The 25,695-nt window shown below is 39.6% G+C and overlaps 2 protein-coding genes across 2 annotated transcripts in view; one reads left to right on the top strand and one right to left on the bottom strand.

Moving 5' to 3' along the window:
• The window catches only part of ARFGEF3 (ARFGEF family member 3), a 153,497-nt gene that overhangs the window by 33,108 nt on the left and 94,694 nt on the right, over window positions 1-25,695 (top strand). Inside the window, exons 3-4 of the mRNA XM_012748059.2 lie at window positions 5,696-5,777; window positions 8,273-8,404. Coding sequence (XP_012603513.1) covers window positions 5,696-5,777; window positions 8,273-8,404 — 214 coding nt within the window. The remainder of the gene's footprint in view (window positions 1-5,695; window positions 5,778-8,272; window positions 8,405-25,695) is intronic.
• Window positions 16,444-19,101, bottom strand: PBOV1 (prostate and breast cancer overexpressed 1). Its single transcript, XM_020287223.2, is given in 3 exon segments — window positions 16,444-16,550; window positions 16,553-16,709; window positions 19,057-19,101. Coding segments are annotated over 3 exon segments (309 nt in total).

Below are 25,695 nucleotides of genomic sequence, written 5' to 3'. Positions count from 1 at the left end.
CAGGAAAAGGAAATGCTATGGTGAGGAACCAATGGCTTTGTGGCTTTAAAAAATATTCTTTAGATTATGCAAGTATAGTCTAGAGTTATTATATAAAAACTGGTACAAATAGAAAGTATAAAAAAGGAAAAGATCCCCCATGCTACTAACTTGAAATACCCATTGTCAACATTTGGCTACACTGTGAATAGTGCCCTAATTGATTTCTATTGCTATATATCCTTTTGTGCTATTTCAATTTTTTATATACAGGCATACCTTTTATAAGAAAATGATAAATAATAAAGTTTGTATCTTGAGGTAAAATATGGCATAACCATATTATTTAGATTTCTTTTTACTAATTGAATCATATAAAATTGGCAATATTCAACCTGTTCTGACCCACAAAAATGGCAAGTTCATATGCTCAACTTAATAATTACAATAGACTTGCTAAGAAATCTTGAAAGCCTGCAGGAGAAAAGGAATTTTATGTTGTTCACAGATATATCCCTAGAGCTTAAAATAGTTCCTGAAGGGTGAATCTAGTCTTTGTTTTGAAATAGAAAAGAAAAGGATAGATACTGATAAAAAAAAAAAAAGTTTCATTAAAGTAGAAATAAAATGGAAACATTTTAACCACACTGTAGAGAAAGTCAATTAGGGAACCAATTTAGTTCCAGTTGGCTCAATGGAATTGGCTCTGGCAAAAGCTTAATCAATGAAAATTCGCCAATGTTGGTGTGAACTGTTTAAAACATCCATATTCATAAACACGAATAATAACATCCCAAGTGTCATAACAAGAGGGGTAAAAAACTTTCTGTACTCAAGTTAGGAAGGGTATGGCTGTAGCTTGAACCCACCAGCTGGTTCCAAAGCCAGATTTTTTTCCACACGTCCAAACTGCCTACACCTTCTTATAACTACACACCAACTGTCAGATAGAATGCACTGCTTCATGAATTATCACTCAAGATAACTTACATTACTTGTTTGAGGTCTGTTTCTACTCTTAACCTGGTGGACATTTGAATTGCCATTTTAAAGCAGGGTGTCATATGTATAGCTGATGGGGACCTGTCTAGCCCCGTAGGCATTGTGGTGTAGGCTTGGGGACCTGGGTTTTAAAAACGGGCATTTACAAACATGTGACCTTGAATAAGTAACCTGTCTCTTATTTTCAGTTTTGTTGACAATTAAATCTCTACCTTCAAAAGTTACAATGAAATAGTAAATATGAACACATGTAACATGGCACTTTGCCCATATTAAGTCATATATAAGCCATTTTAACCAGAGCCATGGTTATTATGTGAGGGAATTCAGTTATTGAACGAATGGTCATAGAATCCTAGAGTTGTAGCATGTAAGCAGACCTTAGCAACATAAGCATTTTCGAGTTCCTTCCCACCTAGGGCATTAAAGAGGAATCACCCTAACATTCAAGAATATATTTGGTTTCACTTGAAGTTCATATTTGTGCTCATGTTGAAAGGTAATTATTAAATCTGAACTCTTCGCCTATTCACCTATTTTAATTTCCCTTTGTCCATTGTTATCTCCCAGCCTGATAAAGCTGGCCTGTGAACCGTGACCATGCAGTTAAGGAAACAGGTTCAGTCTCCTAGGCATGGCCGGACACAGGGCCACAGCGCAGATGATGTCTTCCTCGTGCATCCGAGGCTTAATTATTCTTAAAGAAATAATGGCATGTTGGGACATGAAACCTGGGGCCACTGCCTTTATTTAATTAGGCAAGAATGAATTTGCATGTGCCTGTGCATAAAATATCATCGCTGAGTTTCATTGGAAGTTGGTGTTTGGTATGCCCTTTTCCCCGCGAGGCAGCGTTCAGAAAGATCAAAAGATGATTTATTCTAATTCAGGAGGTGCAGGGAGGATTGTGTGCCACGTTGCATCTTCATTATACCTTTTATCCCGAGACCCAATTAACAGGCCTGTTATTCTCTTTCATTAAAATCACTTTTTAAAAAAATGAAGGCAGGAGGGCTTTTATGATATCACAGAGCAAGCAACAAAATTAGTTATGCCCCATGTGTTTCCTTCATTTCCACATGTGTTCCTTTCTAGTTGAAGTCAGGATCTGAATTTTGTGACAATACTGTGGGGGGCCGGCTTTTGGGTCTGGGGGGATGACAGGCCTTGGATACTAAGGAGAGTTGGTAGTCTCTCACCTCCTAGAGACAGACAGACAGACAGACAGACGCACACGCACACACCCCCCCCCCCGCTACCTCTGCCCAGGGCTCAGTGTGGCAATACAAAGCCCATCCTAACAGGACCCTAAGCCCAGCCAGGGAATATGACCCTGTTCTCTGATGCATACATTGAATGCTGGGCACAGTCTTTTCCCTGAAGGGCAGAGGCTCTTAACTTGGGATCCATGTGGAATTGGGGTTTGGGGACCCATGAATCCCCTGAAATGATATGTGCCCTCCTCTAAGAAGAGGGTCTTTTGACGGATTATTTTGTGTTTGTGAACCAAAAAAAGGTTAAGAAGCTCATCTATTCTAGCTTTGGTCTTATCTTTTGAGACCAAAGGAGGTTACAATGAACTTGGTCTTGAGAGTCAGATGGATTTGGATTTGAGCTGTCTCCAACACATTTTAGCTGTGTGGCCTTGGGCAGGCTATAATACCTCTCTGAACCTTCATTTTTTTCAAGTGTAAAACAAAGGTATGAATGCCTCTTTTAAGGTTATAGTGATAGGTAAGACTAGAGAAATAAGTGCTAATTTTCTTTTTTCTCTCTTTCATCCCATGAATACAAATGACGGCGAGTTCTGTTCTGTCATGTTCCTTGTTAAATCGTTCCTAACACCCAACATGATGCCTGGAACATAGATATTGGTTGAATGGATGACTGAATGGATGCTTGGATGGAGTGTCTTGGTTTAGTACCTGGATGAAATCTTTCTCTATAGTGCTATTTCCTCAAAGCATGTATTTTCTGAGAGAGACCTTAGAGTTATAATTGCTTTTGCTGAGACCCTCCCAGGACAGTTAGCCCCTGTCCTGTGCACAATCTTTCTGGATACAGGAAAGGTTAGATCTGCTTATCCTATGCTAAAAATCATCATCTGTGTTGGGCACTTCATCTATATTAAGGCTGGGCAAACTGTAGCCTGTAGGCCAAGTCTGTCCATTTACCTGCTTTTGTAAATAACGTTTTATTGGAACACAGCCATCCTGATTGATTTACTTACTGTCCATGACTACATTTCTGCTTCAGCAGAGTTAAGTAGTTAGGACAGAGACTATATGGACTACACAGCCTAAAATATTTATTATTTGGCTCTGTACAGAAAAAGTTTGACAACCCAGATATATATTATCTGTACTCTTGGCTATAACCTGCAGGATTGGCCTTAAGTGATAAGGGAGCTAAGACACAACAGACTTAAGTATCTTGAGACTCTACAACTTATAAATGATTAAGGTTTGAATCTAAGTATGCGTGATTCTACAGCCCAAGTTCTTTCCACTAAATACTGATACCATTCAACTAAGCCAAAACCCAGTTGGACCAACTCCATCTACCAGTCCTGCCTGGTGACCAAGACTTAACAAGCGGAGCAGTTCAGTGAGGTCCCCTGAAGTCATGGTGCAACCCTGGTGGTCCTGGCATTTGGCAATAACCAGGCTCAAGTCAGCAATATCAATTGTGTGAACGCAGAAGCAGGTGACAGAGTGGAATAAGGATTTTGAAGGCTAATACTGCAGATGGCAGAGTAATATGGCCGTGCAGTTTATGTGCAAACATAATGCTGCTTCCCAAGGGTCAACAGGTTGAGCATTTCCAAAAGGGGTTTTATTGTTGCTGAACATGGCATCCACTCTTATTGGGTGCTCTTGGTGAGTAATATATAAATACTTATACATTTTTAGACCATAGCTACTGAATATATTCCCTTTTCTCTGGGCTAGTAGGCTGTGAGAATTCTGGACCTCCAAGCTTGGTCCCTGGTGCTGTGCCCTCATTGGCATATCTGACTTCAAATTCAAGACTTAAGTTCTTTCACAATGAATTAATCCTGATGGAAATTTGTTTCAAGGATTTATATATGAAGTTCTGTGCTGCTTCTGCTAATTCTCCATCTGCATATGATTCCTAATTCTCACTCTACTTTTACCCTTTCAATTAATTTTTCCAAGCTTATAAACTGGGTATGATCAAACAAAAAGAAACAATTGGAAAAATCAGCTATTCCTGCTCTAATTAACTGCACAGCAATGTTTGCCTCGTAACTGTGACAAGCTGACAATAAGATAACAGTGACAAGGTTATAGCCACCCAACACAGTTGGGTATATCCATCTGTCAAAGGATGTATTTAATGAAAATAGCTGTAGTATTAATCAATTGTCCTATAAGAATGGCTGTTGTAACATCAGCTTGTTGAGGGCAGAGATGAGGATGAGGAAGACAGATTTCTTCCTGATAGAGTCTGTTTTCATTCAGTCCTTGTGGCCGGCATTGGGGAGTGTCTGTGACTCTCACCTCATCTGTGGTAGACCTGCCAACAGAGGTTTCCTGGGAGAGCTGGGTGGACGGGGAGGATTAAATTTATAAATAAGAAAAAAAGAGAGCTATAATTGACTTCCTATTTCATTGTGTTCTACAACAGTTACCCTTATTTCTCCAAAGATGAAATCCCATAGTCTAACCCTGTGGCTTTCACACTCTCTAAAATCAATGAATCTTTCAGTTTATGCTGAAAATATAAAGCAGATAAAAATGGGGCTGCTCTGGTTTAAGTGTGGCTGGCAAAATGAAGTAACATTTTACTTTTGTGCCAGTATAACTCCATAGGGAAATAATGGAGTTGATTAAAATTCTTGGTCTATTGTTTAATTATTTAGAGTGGATGCTTCTAACAGAAAGATATTTTTGTCTTTGTAACTCTTTTGGTTTATTCCTAACATTTTAGTGCCCTGTTTTTCTTTAAATTTTAAAATATCCAAGTAGTTCTCCACATATTTTTGTTTGTTTGTTTGTTTGTTTTTTTAGTCTCTCCCATGACACTAGGAAATGTTGCGTCCAGGTACCTCTCATTGGCCAATGCTATTGAGGGTTCATTTGTATTTCCATCTTGGAAACATATTTATTAAGAACCTGTTACAAAATTTAAATCTACCTCTTGATGGAGACTATAGAGCATATTTTAGTAGTATAAATGTTGAATACTTTGAGTTGGGGAGGAATTGACAAATTAATAGAATTTCAATTTATATTGATGCAGTAGAGTGCCAGTGGTGACGCAGTTTACCTCCTAGGTAAGGAAGAGGTATAAGCAAGGTATAGAAATCTACGTAAATGGTGTTTCCTAGCGTTGTTAACCCTGTGTGCGCTGGGTGTGAGCAATGCCATTAATTTGGGAAAGAGCAAAGCACCAATTCATGGACTGCTGATAGTCCCAGCGTCTGCTCATTAGTGTACCAAGTACTAATTAATGGACATCCTTGTGTTTGCTCCTCCTGTAGCCATATGAGGAAGGAGAGCTGCTGATGTGCTATCATTTCTGCACAACTTTTTTGCTGTGCTTTCTTCAAGCCTCTGTGCATTTTCATTTTTGGGTATTTTTGTGTATATGTGTGGTAGTGTTTGAGGGTGGGTGTACATAAGGCCTATCTTGCTTGACTGCCAGCTTTGCTGAGCTCACATGTGGTCCTTATTTATGTGTTTGCCAGGGAGAAATGCCTGCTGCCTCTCCAGTTGGCTCTGGAATCCAAGAATGTGAAGCTGGCCCAACACGCTTTGGCAGGGATGCAGGTATGGCTTTGACTGAATGCAATGGGGTGACAGAAATTGACAGGCCATTTTGGCATTGAAAAAGCAAATAGTTAACATTTTAAATACTGACTGTTTAAAGATCCAGACAGAAATTGGATTGAACTAAGAAATAACCATAGAAGACAACAGGATTTTCTTGTATTCGCCCAGAATTTCTCTGTGTACAGTGTTATTTTGTTGAGCCTTTGTAATCAGACACTGATTCATAGGGACCTAGCTAAGCCCACACAGATATGAAATATTTTCATGACATCCAGTTTTCAGGAGAGTAATGGATCCCAAGAAAGAGACCCTAAGTTCACACAAATTCAAATTTTATATACATTCACCATTTGTGGTTCCATGTAATAAGAATTGTTGGTAAACTGGGAAGGTTTTTTTTTTTTTTTAATTCTACAGTTAGGTGGGATTAATCTTTTTTGTTTCCAGAGCAAAATTGGGAAGAAAAAGCAATTTAGTTTAATAAGCAAAGTCAGATTTGTTTGAACACATTTCTTTCTCTGAGCATTTGTTTGTGTTTCATACCAAACATAATGGGTCTAATTCCCACAGTGAAAAGGTGATGACTATATAAATACACTAACTTTTTAGCGTGGTTTTGTTTCTAAGAGACAAGCACTGTGAAGTTGAAGGCTACAGGCATTTGCTCAGCATGGCCATGGTTTGGTGGCATTTGTCACATGTCTGTTCACATCAGTATGGATGATTTCATAGTTAGCTTTTTAAATTCAGAGAGGTCCCTAATTCCTTTTAAGAGTTAATACATAGAAATAATGAGAAAACATCTCTTTTATCCCCCAGTGGATTAGAATTAGATAATGTATATTTCCGTATGCAGCAGCATTTGAAAATTTTAAACACTGTCAATAATTTTATTAAAAAACCTTTTGCTTTTCTCCAAGGTAACTGGGCCAACCATAAAAATGAGTGAGAATTTGTTTTGACCTTCCACTTTTGTTCCTTTTTTCCTATTGATAGAATTGCATAGATTTTCCTTCCAGCTTGTCTTGTTTTTTAACCCTGCACCATTCTCAGTTGTAGTACCGTGTTTTTAAGGGCTTACTGATTCGGGTTAACTTCAATGACTTGGTAGGCTGTGAGTCTTCCTTTTACCATCCCCAGCTACCTCCTGTTAACTGTAAGCACATTTTTAGGGCTTCCTAATCTTTATCATTTTAAGTAAAAATAGCTTTGTATATAACCTTTAACTCTGGGCTGTCCTGGGTGTACTATGTGATTCTATAAAAAATTCCTTTTGAAAGAATAATGGCAAAATACTAGGGAGTCTTAAGGATGCAGGTTTGAAGTACTTGTTTTCCAGATCTGCAATGGCGTGGTAAAAGAGGGGGTCATTACCCCTGGTGAATCAGAGTTCCAAATGTTCTTCACAGGCTGCAGCTCTAAGCCACATTGAAAAAGAACACATTCAACAGGGATAAATATAAAGTTCTATGGTGGGGGTCTCAAAAATCAATTGCACCGGGGAAGAATAGGAGAACAGCTTAATTGCAGCCCTTGTGAATGAGAATCAGGGGTTTCAGGGTGAGGCAGCATAGAATGTGCTGTGACTACCAACTAAGCTCATTGGATCTGAGAACGTGAGTCACGTTACACATCCCTCTTTAATATCTGACCACCCTTAGGGTATTGTGTTCACTCTGGAGGTCAAGCGGTAGGCAAGAGAGCACAAGTGAAACCTTGTCAGATGACATTTGAAGAAGTTTGAAGAGGTTTAGTATGGAGCAGAACAGACTTGGGTGGCCTTGATAGCTGACTTCAGGCATTTTAGAAGCTTATTCCATGTGGCTCTGGGGAAAGATGAAGGAGTAGAAGTTGTAGGCAGGTGGGCTTGGGTGCAATATGAGGGAAGAATGTTATGAAAGATAAGAAATAGAAAAGGGCTGTCCTGTGACATGGATTCCTAGGAGTCCTCATGAAAGTGAATGTCATCTTGTTTACATTTTTGTGTCATTCGTTTTCTGATGGGGAAATACATTAGGATTTCTGGATTCATGAATAATTCCCAGATAAATGACAGCCCACATTAGTAAGTAAAAAGAAACACCTGAAAAAATGAACTTGTTGTCTACAATACCTTCTCTTTTCCTGTGACAAAGCTACATTCAGAAAGGATATGTGTGTGTGACTATTGTGCAGGGCTAGGTTCCTCTTGGCAAGTTCCTTCCTCATCACTGTCACCTAAATAATCTATACCGCCAGCACATTAGAATTTCGCTTCATGAAATTTAGAATGAATTATCTAATATCAGGAAAAGGTCTTTGCCAAGAACAGTTTACCCAAGGTTGGATGCATTTTTCTTTTTAATGGCACCGAGCATGAATTCTTTCCTAATGGCCTCCAGCTAATGTGCCTCCCAGTAAGAAAAATGATCATCAATACGTAATAAGATAGGCTCTCCCCTGCCACCTTATTCTGTTTCTATCTGTGATCACTGCCTTGTGCCTCTTCACAGAAGCTCCTGTCGGAAGAGAGGTTTGTATCCATGGAAACAGACTCTGATGAGAAGCAGCTGCTCAATCAGATCCTGAATGCCGTGAAAGTGACGCCTTCGCTCAATGAAGACCTGCAGGTGGAAGTGATGAAGGTTGGTTTGACGTGGCCGCCAGCGTACGTCACTGGGACAGGAACACATTCTGACCCCCAGTACTTGTTGTTATCTTGAAAATGCCTCTGCATTGTGGTCATGCTGGCTCATCTTTCATTTGGATCAGATGGTTATCATCCTTGCTTTGGGTCCCCCCCCCCCCCAAATCGCCTTGATTTAATAGCAAAAAGTTTTTGGACAATTTCTATAAACCAATGAGATATTTGGCCCCATCTCACATATGAAATGTTGTTAGGAAGTACATTTATCACCTTTTAAGAGAATATATGTGAGTAGCTCCAGCTTGGAGTAGGTCTGATCATCATGAGTGTTTTGCTGACTTGTGTCTGTTAAAGCAAAGCAAAGACCTAATAATATTTTGCAATATACTGAAATATTAGAATGGCCAGTTAGGGGGTAGAAAGATTATACTTGGGAGGCATATGAGAATCACATTTTTTCTCCCTCAAATTATGTGAAACTTATCTCCCTCATTCCAGTTATCACCTCCCTTTTAAGGGTGGCATTTATCTTTCCCCTGGGTTGCCTTGAGAATCATAACTAGGAGTCCCTTGTGCTGATTGGGGAGCATCATATTCTGTGAGTGAGTGGTGAGTTGGGCAGAAAAGGATGGAAATCTCTGCCCCAGAATAGCACCTTGGTCAAAGTAACATAGTAGAAATCAACAAGACAGCTTTTAATAATGCAATCTGTCCTTTTCCTCCCTAGAAGGACTTATGTAGAGGAATATTCAAGAATAGTTGGTGTCATATAATGGCTGATTTCTTCCCTGAAATCCACCATGTGAAATGATCCATGTTGGATAAGAGACTTCACTTCTCTGAGTGTCAGTTTCTCCACTCAGCCATGACATTGTCTTGATGCTCAAGGCCTTAGACTAACCCTGCCGGTGGGTAGTGCAGGGGCGCGATTAAGAGCTCAGACTCTAAAGCCGGCCTGCCTGCGTTGAATCCTTATCCCTCCGCTTCCTAGCAGGATGTACATACACAGATGTCTTAACCACACTGGCCCTTGATTTCCTCAAGGGCAAATAGAAGTACCTACCCAATAGGACTGTTTTGAGGCTTAAATAAGGTGACATTTGTAAAGAATGTAGCACAGTGCCTGGCGCAAAGCAAGTGCTTTAGAAGTGTTACCTATTACTGCTGCTGCCATTACTGCCTGCTGCTGCTGAATCGGAAGCTCAGTGGATGGGTCTAGGAATATGCAGTTTGTAATGTCCCAAGTGATTCTTAGACACAGTAAACATGGAGAATGCCCAAGTCGGCCAATCTTTAAGATCTCATTCATCTTCAAGTCTCTGTTTTGATTCTGGTATGTACAGTTTTGTCTTATCCTTTGATGTGAGTTTGACAGCTGTGCATTTGTGGGAACCACAGAGTAACTCCCTCTAGATCCGTCTGTCTTCTCCACTACCTCTGTGCCCCTCTTGAAAAGGAGGCAAGGCCAGCTCCCAGGCTAATTGCATTTGGGTCTTCCCAGTCCAGCCTGTGAGTCTTTCTTCTGCTATTAGGTCTCCCAGTACTGGAGGGTGAGCTTTGTTGTCATACTAGGAGACATAGCTCACAGATTATATATTATTGTGAAAACTCACAGAGGAATGGGTTTTTGTGAAATACAGAAATTTGTATTAAAAATTACAGTGAGAAAGTGCCTGTTCTTTTAGGAGCTTTGCACAAGCAGAATGTTTAATGCTTATGTCAACAGGAACACCTGTTTTGAAAACTTGTACTTGCTTTCTAATTCCAGCCCAGCGGGGCCTTCTGCCAGCCCTGCTCAGGACAGAAGTTGACACATGTTAACTCTGCTGGAAATCATGAAAAGCCTATCTTAATGGACTTTCGAGGGATACCATCATAGATCTTGGTACTTTTAGTTAATGTCTGGGAGGAAAATCGGATGTTATCAGAAAAAAGGAAAACAATCTTGGCTGCTGTTCTTTACAATGAGATTTTCAAAATGCTTAAAAAGATAAGAGTCTTTGCTATGTGCTATTTTTTTAATTGAAAGATAACAGTGTGCATTTATCACGTACAACACGGTATATATCCACACTGTGGAATGTTTAAGTCTAGCTAATTAACAAATGCATTATCTCACATAGTTATCGTTTTTGTGGTGAAAGCGAGCATATAACATCAATTCTCTTTACATTTTTCAAGAATATACCATATCATCACTAACTATAGTCACCTTGCTATGCAATTTATAAATTTCCTGAAATGTATTCCTCCTGTCTAGCTGTAACTATGGATGAACATGAAAGACATTATGTTAAATGAGATAAGCCAGGCACAGAAAGACAAATACCACATGGTTTCACTCCTAAGTGAAGTCTACAAAAGTTGATCTCATAGAAAAAGGAAGTAGAATGGTGGTTACCAAAAGCTGGGGTGGCTAGAGAGGAGTGGAGTTGGGGAGATATTGGTCAAGGGATACAGGCCATTATTTTTAACTACTTAAATAGTGGAATTGGGAAAACTATTTCATTTCACAACAAACAGAAACTTAAGGTAATTGCTTGTAGTATATTTCGATCTTGGACAAACATTTTTAGCCAAGCTGCTAGAAAATTAATGGGAAAACCATACTTCAGGTGATGTTATTAACATTCAGTAAAACTTTTGAAGGTGGTTATCAGATTTTGATGGATCACAGGTGAGGGCTCCCTGATCATTTCCTATTTCTGAGATTTAAAATACTCGTTTGACTATGGAGATTGGTTCAAGTTACAGAATTTCTGGCTTAGAATAATAAGTTTTATCTCTTTTCTCTATGCATGAGGAATTTCTATACCAACTTCTTCGTAATCTCCAGAAGCTCACACCCATTTATCTTGTAATCCTGTAATACTTGTAATGATCCAAGTAAAACCACTTAATAAGTCCCTGTTTTGAGAATATCATTACTATATTAAAATGCTTTTTACCATATTCTCCCAAAAATTACCTTTAAAAAAAGACAGAGAGAGAATTGGATGAGTCCTCAGGGAAAAGATTGGATTTCCATTACATATGAAGGGTGTGTTAATTTAGTCTTGGTACTTCTACATGACTCATCCTGATGATAAATTATTTAAACTAGATATTTCCTATAAAAGTCTTCCCATCATTTTATATAAGTATTTTGTAGGCACAGAAAATGTTTTATAACAAGATATGGTAGACATTTTCAAATGTTGGTCTGGGGGTATAATAAAGCTGTATACCATGCAATTTTTATTTATGTCTGTCTAACCACAGCATAGCACATTTTTTATAACAGATCCTAGGTATTATTTTTAAAGTTATATCTGAATTTTATTTGCAAATTGGTATTGCATTGGTATTTGCAAATTGGTTAGTGCTTATAAACACGAGAAATTGAACCATATCACACTCTTAAGAGAATGTATCAGTTGTATTAAATTCTTGGAGAGAAAATAATATGGTTTCCTCTTTTAGAGATTTCCCTGAGATTAAATAGAAACTAGCTAATAATGAAACCCAATATTCCAGTGGTGTTTTTCACATTTAGAAAGAAGGCCCTAGACTTTTCAGTCATAGGGTTAAAAAAAAATCAGTGATGCTTGCTTCTGACAAATTAAATAGGAATCAGGTGGAATCACTTAGCCCAGAAGCTATTCTACCTGGCTTTACTATTTAATAGGAGGGGGAGAAAAGACAACTTTGATTTATTGAAATGACTATGGAATCCAAATAAAAATTTTATAGCTTGAGCAAATAAACTGTCAGAACTATAGAGAATCAGAAAGGTTTCCCTGACTATAGATTAGCTTTGAAATGGATTAGTAGGTGGTAGGGAGCTATTGAATATTTAGGTTAAATACTTGTCTGCCTTGGTAACATTTTCCCGTGGTGTGTGCCATTTGCATAAATGCCAGGCAGATGTTATAGGAGCCATGTACATAACTAATGACATCCCTGACTAGAGTAATTAGGACTTTTCCCCCTCTTTCTGATGGATAACCTGTATGAGGTTATTAACAGCTACAGCTGGCTGAGTCTTCAAAGACTGAAAGGGATTATGGCTGGCTGCCTCTGTGAGCACGTGGGAGATGTGAGCATCCTGTCTGGGGAGGGCAGGCTGGCTTTGGCAATAAGGAAGGCTATAGTACTGGACACTGAGAAAGCATTTGATGAGGATTCTATTTTTGGATGTCTTGTTTTATGTGCATCTTTAGATAAAAGAAGTGAGGATTGGTGGAGTGCTTTACAATTTTCAAAGGAGAAATGACAGGGACTGGTCATTTTTAACATTTATTATGCATCAGACACTCTGGTAAGTGCATTTATACTAAGGCCACATAGCTAGTGAAATGATCGGGCCAGTATTTGAAGCATAATTCAGCATGAGGCCAAACCTGTGCTCTTAAACAGTGGTTAGCTGCCCTTCTGAGCCTATCCTGAAAGATAGGTGGTAGTTATTGCTATCCCGTTGTATAGATGATCAAATTGAAAAGTTAAGTTACAAGCTAATGAGGGGCAAAGCTAGGAGTGGCTCAGAGTCCTGTGTGTTTTCTGTGTCTTCCCATGGTAATGCTCTCCCCTTGCGATTTCTATGAGCCAGAATCAAATAATAAGGTCTCTTTCCCACCAAATGAGCTAATGGCTCTGTGGGGTGTGTGTGTGTGTGTGTGTGTGTGTGTGTGTGTGTGTGTGTGTGTGTGTGTGTGTGTGAGAGAGAGAGAGAGAGGGAGAGGGAGGGAAGGAGGGAGGTGGGGAAAGGGAAAGAGAATGTCATTTATTGTTGAGGTATTTTTATATAAAAAAGTCTAACAAATGTCTACAGAAAATACATAGGTGACTGAATCGGAGACAAGGAGTTTACTGTTTGTATGGCTGACAGTCCTAAGCTTCACGCTGTCCACTTAGAACTCTGGTATTACCAAGTAGAGGAGAGTGTGCTTTTAGGTTATGTATCAGTACTACAGTCAGTGCCTTGGTCTGGGAGCAAGAAACAGGCCAAATGGAAAGACCATTTTTAAATCCCCTCTCCATAATGTTTTAATGGCAGAGTCTCATATTTTGGGAATTTATCTGAATGGTTAGTATTGATGTTCTTAAGTCTGCACATTTGGTGTTCTAGAATGCCTTATTGAAAGAATGATCATTAGTGAAATTTGAGGCTAAAAGGGCTAATTTGTCTCGTTTCTCATAACAGGGAGAAATCCCTTCTTAGCCTGAAGCCACTGATACACTTTAGAACACCTGCTGCATTCTCTAGTATTAAGGAAAAATCCAATGTTTGATGAAAAATATTTAATTCCAAAATGTATTGTTGTTGGAGATTGACCTAACAAGCTTACAAATACACCATTTGTGGGGGTAATGCAAGGAAGTATCTCAAATATGTGGTTCTGCTAAGTAAATGGTTCTCACACCACCCTTCTCTCTGCTGCTTAGGTCAAGTGAGTGATGATAATCTTTTTCTGCTTTGCATACACTTTAATATAATTCTTACTAAGCTTTTGTTCCATATTTCTTGACCCTTTGGTATGACTGCCTTAGGCAGAGGATAAAAACATATGAAAAAGTAAAGAACAAACATTGAAAACTTAGATGTGATACTCCTTTAAATAGTTTACATATTGTTTGTTGAGATGAAGAGATTTTCATATTACCTACATATTTTTTTCTAAAGCACCATGATTTCCAAGTGCAATAACATCATTTGAATATATTTGAGAACCATTCTATTAAGTATTTTAACACTTATCCCCCATGATCTTATTTAAGCAAGCATAAATGCAGAGGCCCATAGGACTTACTGTGAATGTTCTAGAGTTCCAAGTAGAGTGGGAAGATCCTTTGATTTTTTTTTTTTTCAGTCATTTGACTCAGCAAATATTTGATTGCTTTCTGTGCGCCAGGCACCATGCTAAACACAGAAGAGCCTGTAGTGAAAAAACCAAAACCAAACAAAAACACAATCTTTGTTTGGAGGCTAGTGATGGAGACAGAAATCAATGAAATACATAAATACACTAGGTCTTCCTGCCCCCAATCCACAGTTTCATTTTCCATGGTTTCAATTGCATATGGTCAAAGATTGTTCAAAAATATTACATGCAATAAGATAGACTACATTCACACAACTTTTATTATTACAGTACATTGCTATGTTTTTTTATTTTATTGTTGTTAGTCTCTTACTATGCCTAATTTATAAATTAAACTTTATCACAGTGCTATGTTTTAGATATTTGTTCCCTCCAAATTTCATGTTGACATTTGGTCTCCAATTTTGGAGGTAGGGGCTAATGGGAGGTGTTTGAGTCATGGGGGCAAATCCCTCATGAATAGATTAATGGCCTCCCTTGGGGATGAGTTCTTGCTCTGTTAGTTCCCTTAAGAACTGGTTGTTAAAAAGAGCCTGGCACCTCCCCCCCTTCCTCCTCTCTGGCTATGTGATCTCTGCACAAGCTCCCCTTCCCCTTCTACCACGAATGGAAGCAGCCTGATGCCTTCAGCAGATGTAGATACTAGTCGAACTTATCAGAATCTCGAGGTAAATAAACCTTTTTCCTTTATAAATTACCCAGCCTCAGGTATAGTATCCCTTTATAACAACATAAAATGAACTAAGACACATAGGTATGTATGTTTAGGAAAAAACTTTTAGAGATATAAGGATTCACTACTATCTGGTTTCAGGCATCCACTGGGGTCTTGGAATGTGTCCCCAGGGATAATGAGGACCACTGTACACATGAATTGTGATAAATGCTGTAGCAATGACCTAGGGGGCTAGAAGAGTGTCTATAATAGAGCCTGAGAGAGGGCAGATAAAAAGGAGGACAGAGAAGGATGTCCTGAAGAAGTGACCTTTCAAGGGAAGAAGATCTAAAGCATAAGTAGGAATCAGGTAGGCAAGGGCAGGGGGGTGGGTTGGAGGGATTCACTTTAGCTGAAACAAGGCAAGAATTTTATTTTTCTTTCACATAAACTTAGGCCAGTATCGGCTGCACCACATTACCAGAGACCCTCACATCTCAGATCTTGTTTCTCCACCTAATGGTACATAGACTTCCCGTCCCCAGCCAGCCACCCAGCAGGAGGCAGGGGAGGGAGGATGTCTCTGTGCACATCCCCTTGGCCAGAACGTGGTCATGTGGCAACGCTCCATTGTAGTCTTCATCTTGGGCAGCCCTGTGCCCAGAGTTCTGTTCTTGAAAAAGCAGGACGTGGTGCTGAGTGATAAGTGGCAGTCACCAGGCCACTTATCACGTGAGAATCATAGTCTGTCTTGCCTTCCCCCAGCCAGGGCACCTGACGCATCATTCCCTCTGCCACCTCCTGCTCTTGCTGCACTTTTCTCAGAGGGAAGGGATGACAGTGTGTGCAGCGGTGTATGAGGTCAGCTAAGACTCAAAGGGTTCCCTGCAATGGCCTGTTTGGGGAAACTGCACACTGTCATCCCTCCAACTAGTTACTCCTCAACTCTTGACTCAGGCCTGACTGGAGAATTTCACTAGTTAGTAAGGGAAAACTAATGATACAAGAATTGTTTTTATCCCTTTGGTGCCGAGGAGAGCATCTGGCACATGCTAATTGGCTCTTAATTTAGTTATTGACTAATGGAGAGGAGAAGGAGAGATGTAGAATTTTTTGGTAGTCCACTAGGATAAGCAACAAACAAAAGAAACTAAATTGAGATGATAGATAATAATCAGTGTGAGTTCAAAAATGAGAAAGATAACATGGATTTGTATTTTAGAATGAGGTGTAACCTCCTACATCATTATATCCCTTTCATAAGTAAATTGAGATAGGAGTGGTTCAGTTACTTGGCTGGACTTAAGCAGTCATTGGTAGCAGAATTACTTTTTCAACCATTTGTATTTTTCTGGAAAGGCTTTATAGCAGACTGAGAGTCGATATGGTCTTTGGATGTGTGGTTTTGGATAGGTGGAGAAGACAACTTTCCAGACTTTGACCTTGCAGTTAACTCAACTCCCTATGTGAATACTAGGACTTCTGGAAGATAATGAAGCATAATGAGAGCATGGATATCCCTTATAATAGATAGGTATTCGTTGAGGAAGCTTGAATGGCCAGGTGTGTCTGCAAGAGTGGAAGAATGGCATGGTGTGACTGTCCTATGAAATAATCGATGGACTCTGCTGTTTTCTTGTTACTTTTTCTTCTTTTCAAAATATTTGGTAGCAGAATGGTAAGAGCACAGCTTCTGAAACTAGAATGCCTGATGACCTAGGGAAATTACTGTATTTGTGCTTCAACTTAATGATCTGTAAAATGTGAACAATATTGAGGCATACCTCCTAGGGTGGCAGTAAGTCTTAAATTAGTAAAAATAAAAGAGTTCTTAGAACCATTCATGGCAGGGGTCAATGTTAGCTTCCATTTTTGTTATTAAAAAGGAATATGTATAGCATATTCTTATTAGAAAAGAATATATGTAGCATAATAAAATGAACACCTCACAACTCACTCAAATTGTGAACCAGAACATTAGGAATACTATCACTTTGAGTTTCTTCTTCTAATCTCTTTTTAATCTATAATTCCCTCCCCACAGAGCCTAACGCAGGGTAATTTTCTTCTATAGTAATGGAAGAGAAGAGTATGTGTCTTCACATATATTCTGACTCCTAAAGAAGGACCTCATATTTACTATTGTTGAATTATAGATATCTATTAATAGCTTAAACACAGAATTTTATAAAATATCATATATCAGTTAGCCACCTAGATATATTTAGGGTCTTAACCGTTGGCTATGATTCCACAACCTAGAGAAAACACCTATTATTTAGCTGAGCCTGTAAGTTTCTGTTCCATTCTACTAGGTGGAGTTCATATGATTTGGATATTCTAGAAGAGCTTTATAATTATTAAATGTTTCACATACAGAGAATCAAGTTGGCTTTAGCCCTTTAAAAACTCTGTCTTGAGGGGCTTGCTTGGTCAATTCTAATAAGCATCAACTGTAAAATTATCAAAAGCCCATGTTTATGTGGGCAGAGACTGTGCAAGAATAGGCTCCCATTCTGGGGAGAGTCTGGGAGGGAAAGAGAAAAGGAAGGAGTGAGGGCACTAACTGGAGCACATCACTGAAATTTGACTTCTTAAAACTCAAGCTGTGAGATTAAGTCAAAATGAGCTTGTTGCAGGTTATCCTAGAAGAAAAAACTCATTGAACTTTCAAATTTGTTTTTTAGACTTTATTTTCATTGTTTTATTCAGGGAATCTATTTTTGTTACCAACAATGTATAAACCTATGTAGGAATAAAAAGCCAAGCATTCAGAGACAAGGGCTTATAATCTAGTGGGGAAGAGATAAAGAGGTACATAGTAACCACAATTCAAGGCCGCTGTATATGTTGTAGCAGAAGAAAAGTTCAATGGGAACATTCAGAAGGAGAAACCACGTTCAATAGGGGAGAGCACCATTTCAAGGAGGGGATACACCATTTCAAGGAGTTGGACTTTGGAAAGTGAATGAGTTTCAGACAACTATTTGGGGAGAGAGGTCATTCTTGGTAGAGAAGAAAAGTCCTGCAGCTGGAAAAGCATGGCATATGAACCAGGATTAGTAAAGAACAGTGGACAATGAGCCTGGAGGGGAGGTTGAAGGAGATTCTAGAGGGCCTGGTCAGGGTAAGCAGGAAAGTGATATATGCAGAGCTGGGAGTGAGACATTGAAGGTCGAGGGAGGGAGGAGGGCTTTGCAGGATAATCTGGGAATCAGCAGAGCCAAGTCAGTGGCACTGTGAAATAGCAGGAGGTCTAATCTAGGCTGGTGGCGGTAGGAAGGGCCATTGTGGCTGAATGCAGAAAAAACGGCTCAGTGCACAGAGCTGATGCGTCGAGAAAGAGAATCAGGAGCAGCTGGTGCCTGGCAGTGGCGTAGGCAGTGAGTGGGTGGGAAAGGGAAAATCCATGCTGACTGCAGGACTCGCAGCCAGAGTTTCTGGTTGAATGATTGGGTCTTAAGTGCCTAACTTTGGAGAGAGATACTAAGTTCATATTGTGAGATTTCAAAGAATGTTAATATTTTAAAAGACTAAGGAAATATCAGTAATTTAATATTATGAGCATTTCAAAAGAGAAAAAGTTAATTGTAAATGACTGGTTTTTGTATATTCATTTCTAATCCTATCAATTTGTTGTGTACGTTGGATTTTATTTCTTGCTTTTCATTTAATTTTAAATCATAAACATTTTCCACATGGCAGTACATATTCCTTTAAGTATTTAATATAATTTTAATGGTAGCATAATTAAGAATTTTATTTTTTTCTATTATTTTCCATTTTATTCATTGCAAATACAGAACATTTCATTTCTGTCTGAATTAAACAGCCATCTGTAGGCTGCTCTGAGCACCTAATCATAACTCATATCTTTGTTTCTATGAGAACATATATTTTGTATTCTATTGCAATTTTGGGAGTCTATTTCTAAAACATGAACTACTTATATAATGGAACAAAAAAATCTCTTCCACTCAACTTTTGGGTGTAGGTCCTCCATACACTTGCTGGTCTTCATACTGAGGCTTCATATTTATAGTATTGACTCGGCCTTTCCACAGTAGTTCCTTTTCTTTTTCTCATCTTAATCGTGAAGTGTTGTCACCAAGCAATAATCAAAATATAACTGACCAATCCGGTTTGCTCTTCATAGGGGCTGGAATGACTAGATTTCATCTCGACAACTAAATTGGATTGCCTTGTAAACACAGCTGAGTCTCCTAGAATTCACTCGATACAATAAAGCAAGCTCATATTTAAAAACAAATATAGTTGGGACAGTGCCTCTTGTATCTGAAATCACCCCAAAATGTGATAGGCAGTTTGGGCTGGGCTCAGCTGTGCTGTTCTTTTGCTGGTCTCAGCTGGATTGCTCTATGTCTTTGGTCAGTTGGTGAGTACCTGGGCTGGCTGACTTAACACATTAACTGCCATGTGAGTTGTATTTAACTCACCCTCCTTTTGAACCTGGGGCCTCGTGAAGCATATGTAACTCGCACGTCTCTTCACCTTGGGCACTGTGAGAACTATTTTTCAAATTGCATATAACTCACCCACAGAAAACATTAAAAATTTTTCTCATTAAATTAGAAAGGATTGTTTTACTTTCAAAGTTTTTTTCTATTTTCATAATAAAACACTGTGACCCAAGGAAAAATTTTTTTTCTAGTATGGCTATCAATGTGTTAACATAGCTTTATCAGATCCACCTAAGAAGACTGGCACCTCTCTCTACAGGGTCTCTTATTTTCTAGCAGACCAGGTTATATGTGGGATTTCAGTGGCAGGGAGAATTAGGAAACTCAAACCCCACATGTTTTTTGGTTTTGTTTGTTTGTTTTTGTGATGTCCCATTGGTCAGTTCAGGTTAATGGTCACTCCATACCCCATATTTAAGGAGTGCAGAAATAGATTTTTCATTTTGAGGGGTAATTAAGAATTTTAGAGTAAGAAGTGTTTAGCTGCTTACCATAACAGAGACTTGGTGAGGTCGATGTGATTTTCATGAAATTGCATATATTCATTTGTGATGTTTAGAAAATGAAATTAGATATGCAACCTGGGGAAAATGTTGGCTCTAGAAATAGATTTGTGAGGCCTCTAGTTAGCGGTGACAGTTATAAGAGTTTGCCAAGGGAGTAAGTTTAGAAGGGAGAAGAAAATAGAAATACAAATGGTTTGTTTACTTGTTCAAGTTGATTAGCTAAGTTCCTTATAAATATTTATATATTTTTCCGATGAATATCATTGGTACAGTATTTCCTAGAATTAGGTGCTAAGGGCACAGCCAATGAATATCGGTAACTTATTACTTCTGGCAATAAATGAAGGCCAGAAAAGAACCTGAGACAGGACCATAAACCAGTGAGTAATTTGACAGGTTTTCCAAACTGGGTACTCAGCAGCTCTAGCAAAATCTTGTATTGACTAAAAAATCTCTCGGAATTTGGGCAAGTTGAGCCAGAAAGTGATTTGTCTAATTACCCACTGTTAGTGGCAGATATTTTGTGAGATGAAATAACTTGATGCATTTTCTTAGGTCAAAAAAAGATTGGGGTTATAGCTCAACTACCTGCAGTCCAAGATCTCTGAAGCAAAGTGAGGGACCAGTGACTTACCCCAGATCCTCTTTGGAAGTCCCATATGGTAGCTCTAAGCCTTTTGGGAGCAGGGTAGTATTGTAGAGGTTCTCAGCTATATGCACAATGCTTGGGGGAGGGGAGGCATAAATGATCTGAAACAGTAGTTCTCAACCAGGGGCAGTTTTGTTCCTAGAGGACATTTGTCAATGGTGTGTGTGGGGTGGGCAGGAATGGGAGAGTTACTACTACCATCTATTGCAGGTGTCCTCAAACTATGGCCCGTGGGCCACGTGCGGGTGTTTTTGCCTGTTTGTTCTTTTTACTTCAAAATAAGATATGTACAGTGTGCATAGGAATTTGTTCATAGTTTTTTTAAAACTATAGTCCTGCCCTCCAACGGTCTGAGGAACAGTGAACTTGGCCCCCTGTTTAAAAAGTTTGAGGACCCCTGATCTATTGGGTAAAAGCCAAGGATGCTGCTAAATGTCCTGTCATGCCCAGGACAAACCCCTCACAAAGAGAATTATCTGGTCCACAATGTCAATAGTGCTGAGACTGAGAAACTTCGATCAAAATAAGAAAAAAATGCTTATTTTGGGCATTGACATTTTAAATTTAAATGAAGAAATATCCTCTGAAATTCTATATATTCCCTCTGTTACCCCTCCCCTCCTTCACTGTAAAGATACACATTCTGCCATTTTTCTAACTTCGGAAGACTGAGCCTGTGTTCTGTTTGTGCCTAGACTGTGAGGGAAAGAACCTCTGCTTCTGTTTCATGGTCTAGGTCCACCTCAGCAATTCACACTCCATGAGCCTGCGCATATAGAAGTCCAGCGTGCCCTGCACCCCACAGAGGGGCGTTTGTTGTCTCAGTGTTTCCGTGCATTTCACTGAGTTTTTGTTCTCCTTGTTGCTGAATTCGACAGAGTAAAAAAAGAACTGGAATGTTTCTAAAGAGAAGAAATTATGCAACGACTTTTAATTTTATGAAGTTTCCAGCCAATATACATGAGAAGCCAGAAGGAGATGTGTGTAAAGTAACAAAGCTGAATTCTCAGCCAGAGCTGGGGTTTGAAATGTGCCTGGTGTTAAGGATTTCTTCCGCACACCGGGAGAGACAAATGCAAGGCCTTCTGTGGGCTGTGCTTTCTTGACCTCTAGTAGTTTATTTTGTTTGATGTGATTTATAAATGACATCTGGTATTTTGAAAAATGAAACCACAGTCACCCCAAGAAGTACTTGTGTGTAAAATTATTATTTTAATTAAGAAAGAGGAAAAAAATATTCTTTGTTCATTCAGTATGCCCTCATGTCTTCCATGTGTCTTAGGAGTACATTGACTCCCCCAAATCAGCTCACTTTTTGGTGATATCTTTGTTTCCTTCCCTGGGTTTAACTTACTAATTGTATGTGTTACAACATGTTAAATTTAGAGTTCCATGAAAGGATGAAGACAGCATTACAACTAACGTATTGTGTGTTAGACCCTGACAGGCCTTCCCAGAGTACAGTACATTTTCCCAGTCAGAATGTGCATCACCACTTATTGCAATTCCTTACTTTATGACTACCTTCAGACCAAATGTTACCTCTACAAGATCAGGGATTGTCTGTTTGTTCACTGTTGTGTGCCCAACACCCAGCATGAATCTGACCCCTAGTAACACCTCAATAAACATTTGTTGAATGAATGAATGGCAACCTGAATAATGCAGTACACAGGTAGATGTAAATTAGATAGGCCGTTGCAATCTAATAATTTTGGGAATCATTTCTTCACTCTTGAAACCCCTGGAAATGGCCCTGCAGAGGACTCTGTTGGAACTTTGATAGAAATGAGCTCTCTTCTACTTACAAATCCCATACAAGTTACAATTTATGATGGCGAGTACAAAAGATAGCTTCTCAGCAGAGCATAACAGGAAATTTCAGGTGGAGGAGCATTCTGTAAGTGCTTTGGGAGTTGTTCTCTGGTTAGTAGAGACAGTTTTTTCCTTGTCCAGAGTGAGCTCCTGCCAGATTGCTGGACATCCTGAATACCAAATTATAATTGCCCTAACCAGATCATGTCAAACTCTGGTATTACCTTATATGGTTGCAAAAACTGCCTTTCACCAATCACACTACCTGCATCCAACAGTCAGATTCCTGGAACAGTTTTCTTCTGTACCACCAGGGCCATTTTACTACGTTGTCTACACATTTTACAGTAATGACTACACACATAGATGCGCAGTCCCACTGAAACCTGTGGGCTGATCATGCATGTGGACAGTTTGTAGGAGGGATTGAACATGGGCCAGCACTCACCACAGCTCCCAGGGCCTAGCAAGGTGCTATGTACATGGTAGGCATCAAAAAAGGTAGACCTGTTGCTAAGAAGCTTATACATCTAATGGGGATGTGTGTGTATGAAGGGGCACAGATTTAAGTAGTACATCAAAACTTCTGCTAATAAATGCTATAGGAATAAGCCTTTGGAGTTTTCTGCCCATTCTGCAGCATCAATGTATTGTATTATGCATTTTGAACAAGTTACATCTTTGTTCTCTAAAGCATGTTACTTTATTAATATCTAATATAAAGCTTTGTAAGATGTATAGGAATGGTGAGATATGAGAGATTTCAGCCAGGTTGACTAGAACAGTAGGGGTTGGTGGTAGGAGCCAGTGGTAGGATAATACCCAGGTTTCAAATGTGGGTGACTGTTGCCTTCTACTTTGGGAATTCCCTGCATCCCTTCCCCAAATGCACCCCAGCCAGTTTGTTGCCACTGGAACGACTAAGATCTGTCTCTAACTTTATCTATGTCTTAAGTGTCTGCTTTTATCTTTCTGACTTCCGATTTGACCTAGTATATCTAGTTTTAGTCATGATTTATTGGCCTGAGCAGCCCTAAGACAATATGTGCAAAACACTTAACACAGGGCACTTAGACTGATGTGCAATAAGGTTCCAGCCAACCTTTCTAGCATCATCTTTGGCCTCTCTACTTTCACACTCCCATGCCTTTGCTCGTGACATTTCCTTTGCTTGGTACATTTTTCCCTCCCTTTTCTCTCCAGTATCAGTGCTTTGTTCACGTGTCCTCTCCTCTGCAAAGTCTGTCTTCTCCAAAGTGACTGTCGTCTAGCCTTCAAAATCATTGCATACCTCACGATTGCAGCAGCGCTTGTCACAGTCAGCCCTGACGCGTGGTTGTGCAGGCATTCGTTCCTCCCGCAGATGGTGAGGTTTCTCTTGATGTCAAAGATTGTGCTGTCTTTATATTTGTGATCCCACGGCAATTAGAACCTTAGTGAATAATGACTTGAATTGAACAAGGACCCAAAAGGAGAGCATAAGGAAGAAAGTGAGGCTGGGTCAGGAAGATGAGCCCTTGAGCAGAGATAAATAGTGGAGTGCAAACTCTGAAAGATTTGTACTTGTCAGCATAGATCGTCTGATTTTTCTAATTTACTTTTGACGTAGAATGAGCCTAATCATTTATGTCAGAAGAGCTACCATGAGCTACGTCAGATGAGACTTGTTTCACCTCTGTGAGAAGACAACCTAGAGATATGCACTATTTTTAGAAACATTAATTTATTTGTTCCTCTAAATATCCTTGTGAGGTGGGATGGGAATTTTAAAGATAAGGGGCTAGAGGACATAGGCGAAGTCTCACCGCAGTTAAACACTGAATCACTCATACTTGTGGCCCCTGCTCTGCCCTGAGGCAGGGTGGCAGGGCAGGGTGTGTTCAGTGGAGAAACGCTGACCGTGACCATGACCACGACATGCCCTTGGGAGAAGAGTCATTCAGGATGTTCCCAGTCAGAAGAGCACACCTGAGATCTCTGCGTCATCATTCTTCAGCCACATCTGTCCTTCTCTGTGCCCCATGTGACCACGTTTCTAGATTCTCATCACTTGTGCTCAATTCTTACACAGTCAGCTTCACTTTCTCCTTTCCAGTCTAATTCTAATCTTTTTTTTTTTTTTAACCCAGGGTTTCTATACATATTTTAAATTGAGGGATTGCTTCTTGCACATAATGGCTATTCAATTATTGGTTTTTGTAAAAAATGACTTGGGACTTTTATTAGCCACTGTAATGAATTTTCCCTTCCCATGGCAGGGTCTGCCCCTGTGCTCCCTATTCTCTCTGGGGTTTTTTGTGGAGGCAGCACCAGCAAGTTAGATGGCAAGATGCGGCCTGTCACTCAAGTTTCTGCTGCTCAGCTGTGATATAGTCAATATGCTTTAATGACCCTGTAAAAAAACATTTTTAATAAAATTGCCCTCAATATTTAGGCGCCCCTGTTTTCCTTAAGGCCAATGTGCTCAGAATATATAATCTGGACTTTTTGCCCTTCTATTACGCAATGGAAGTCAAATGCTTTAAATTAATTTGCTGTTGCCCTAAATTTCCTACACCCAGTCTGTGTTTTAATCCAGTGAATTAATGCATGCTAGGCATTGGGAACATTAACAGTTTCTCCAGTTAGCATTTTTGGCAAGTCATTTTTATCTGCTGTGTCATCCTGGCTAGACACTATGCCCTTCCTGTATCTTGTGACTTGACCTGAATTGAACAAGGACCCAGGTGTACATCAGCCCCCCATCAGCCCTGGTATGAAAATCTGCTGCTCTTTATATACAACAAACAGCATGAGCTTAATGAGCTGGCTTCAGGAATGTGTTTCACTTACCTTTCATTATTTCCTATTGTTTTTAGGTTTTGTTTTTTTTAATATCTCAGTGAGTCTTTGAATATGGGTGGCCAGATGTGAGGTGTGGAAAGCCTCTCTACAGACATCTTTTGAACACGGTCTGCATTGGCTGGGGGCCTGGGTGCAGGGGGCCTCGGCTTCCTGCCGGCTGTTGTGGGGAGGCCTCCCTCTGCCTCTGCCTATACTGGGCTTCCCTGTGTCACAGGGAGCCAGGCTTCCTGTGATCCCCTGAGAACCTCAATTACCAAATAAATACTGCCAACCCAGTGCCCTCAGGAAGCCCTCACATAGACACTGTTCCTCCTGCCTCCAGCCTCTGCGGCCGAAAAGCAGCTCTTGTTACAAAAAACCAGTTCGAGTTTTTGAGCACTTCTTTCTAAACCTAACCTTATTTATGCACCTTGTGTGAGTGCATAGAGTGATAGAAGGCAGAAAGTGCATCGTCAGCCCTATAAGTAATATTAATAAT

This window comes from Microcebus murinus, chromosome 5 (genome assembly GCF_040939455.1).
Source record: "Microcebus murinus isolate Inina chromosome 5, M.murinus_Inina_mat1.0, whole genome shotgun sequence".
Classification (NCBI taxonomy): domain Eukaryota; kingdom Metazoa; phylum Chordata; class Mammalia; order Primates; family Cheirogaleidae; genus Microcebus; species Microcebus murinus.
This window is presented reverse-complemented; position numbering and strand designations above follow the sequence as displayed.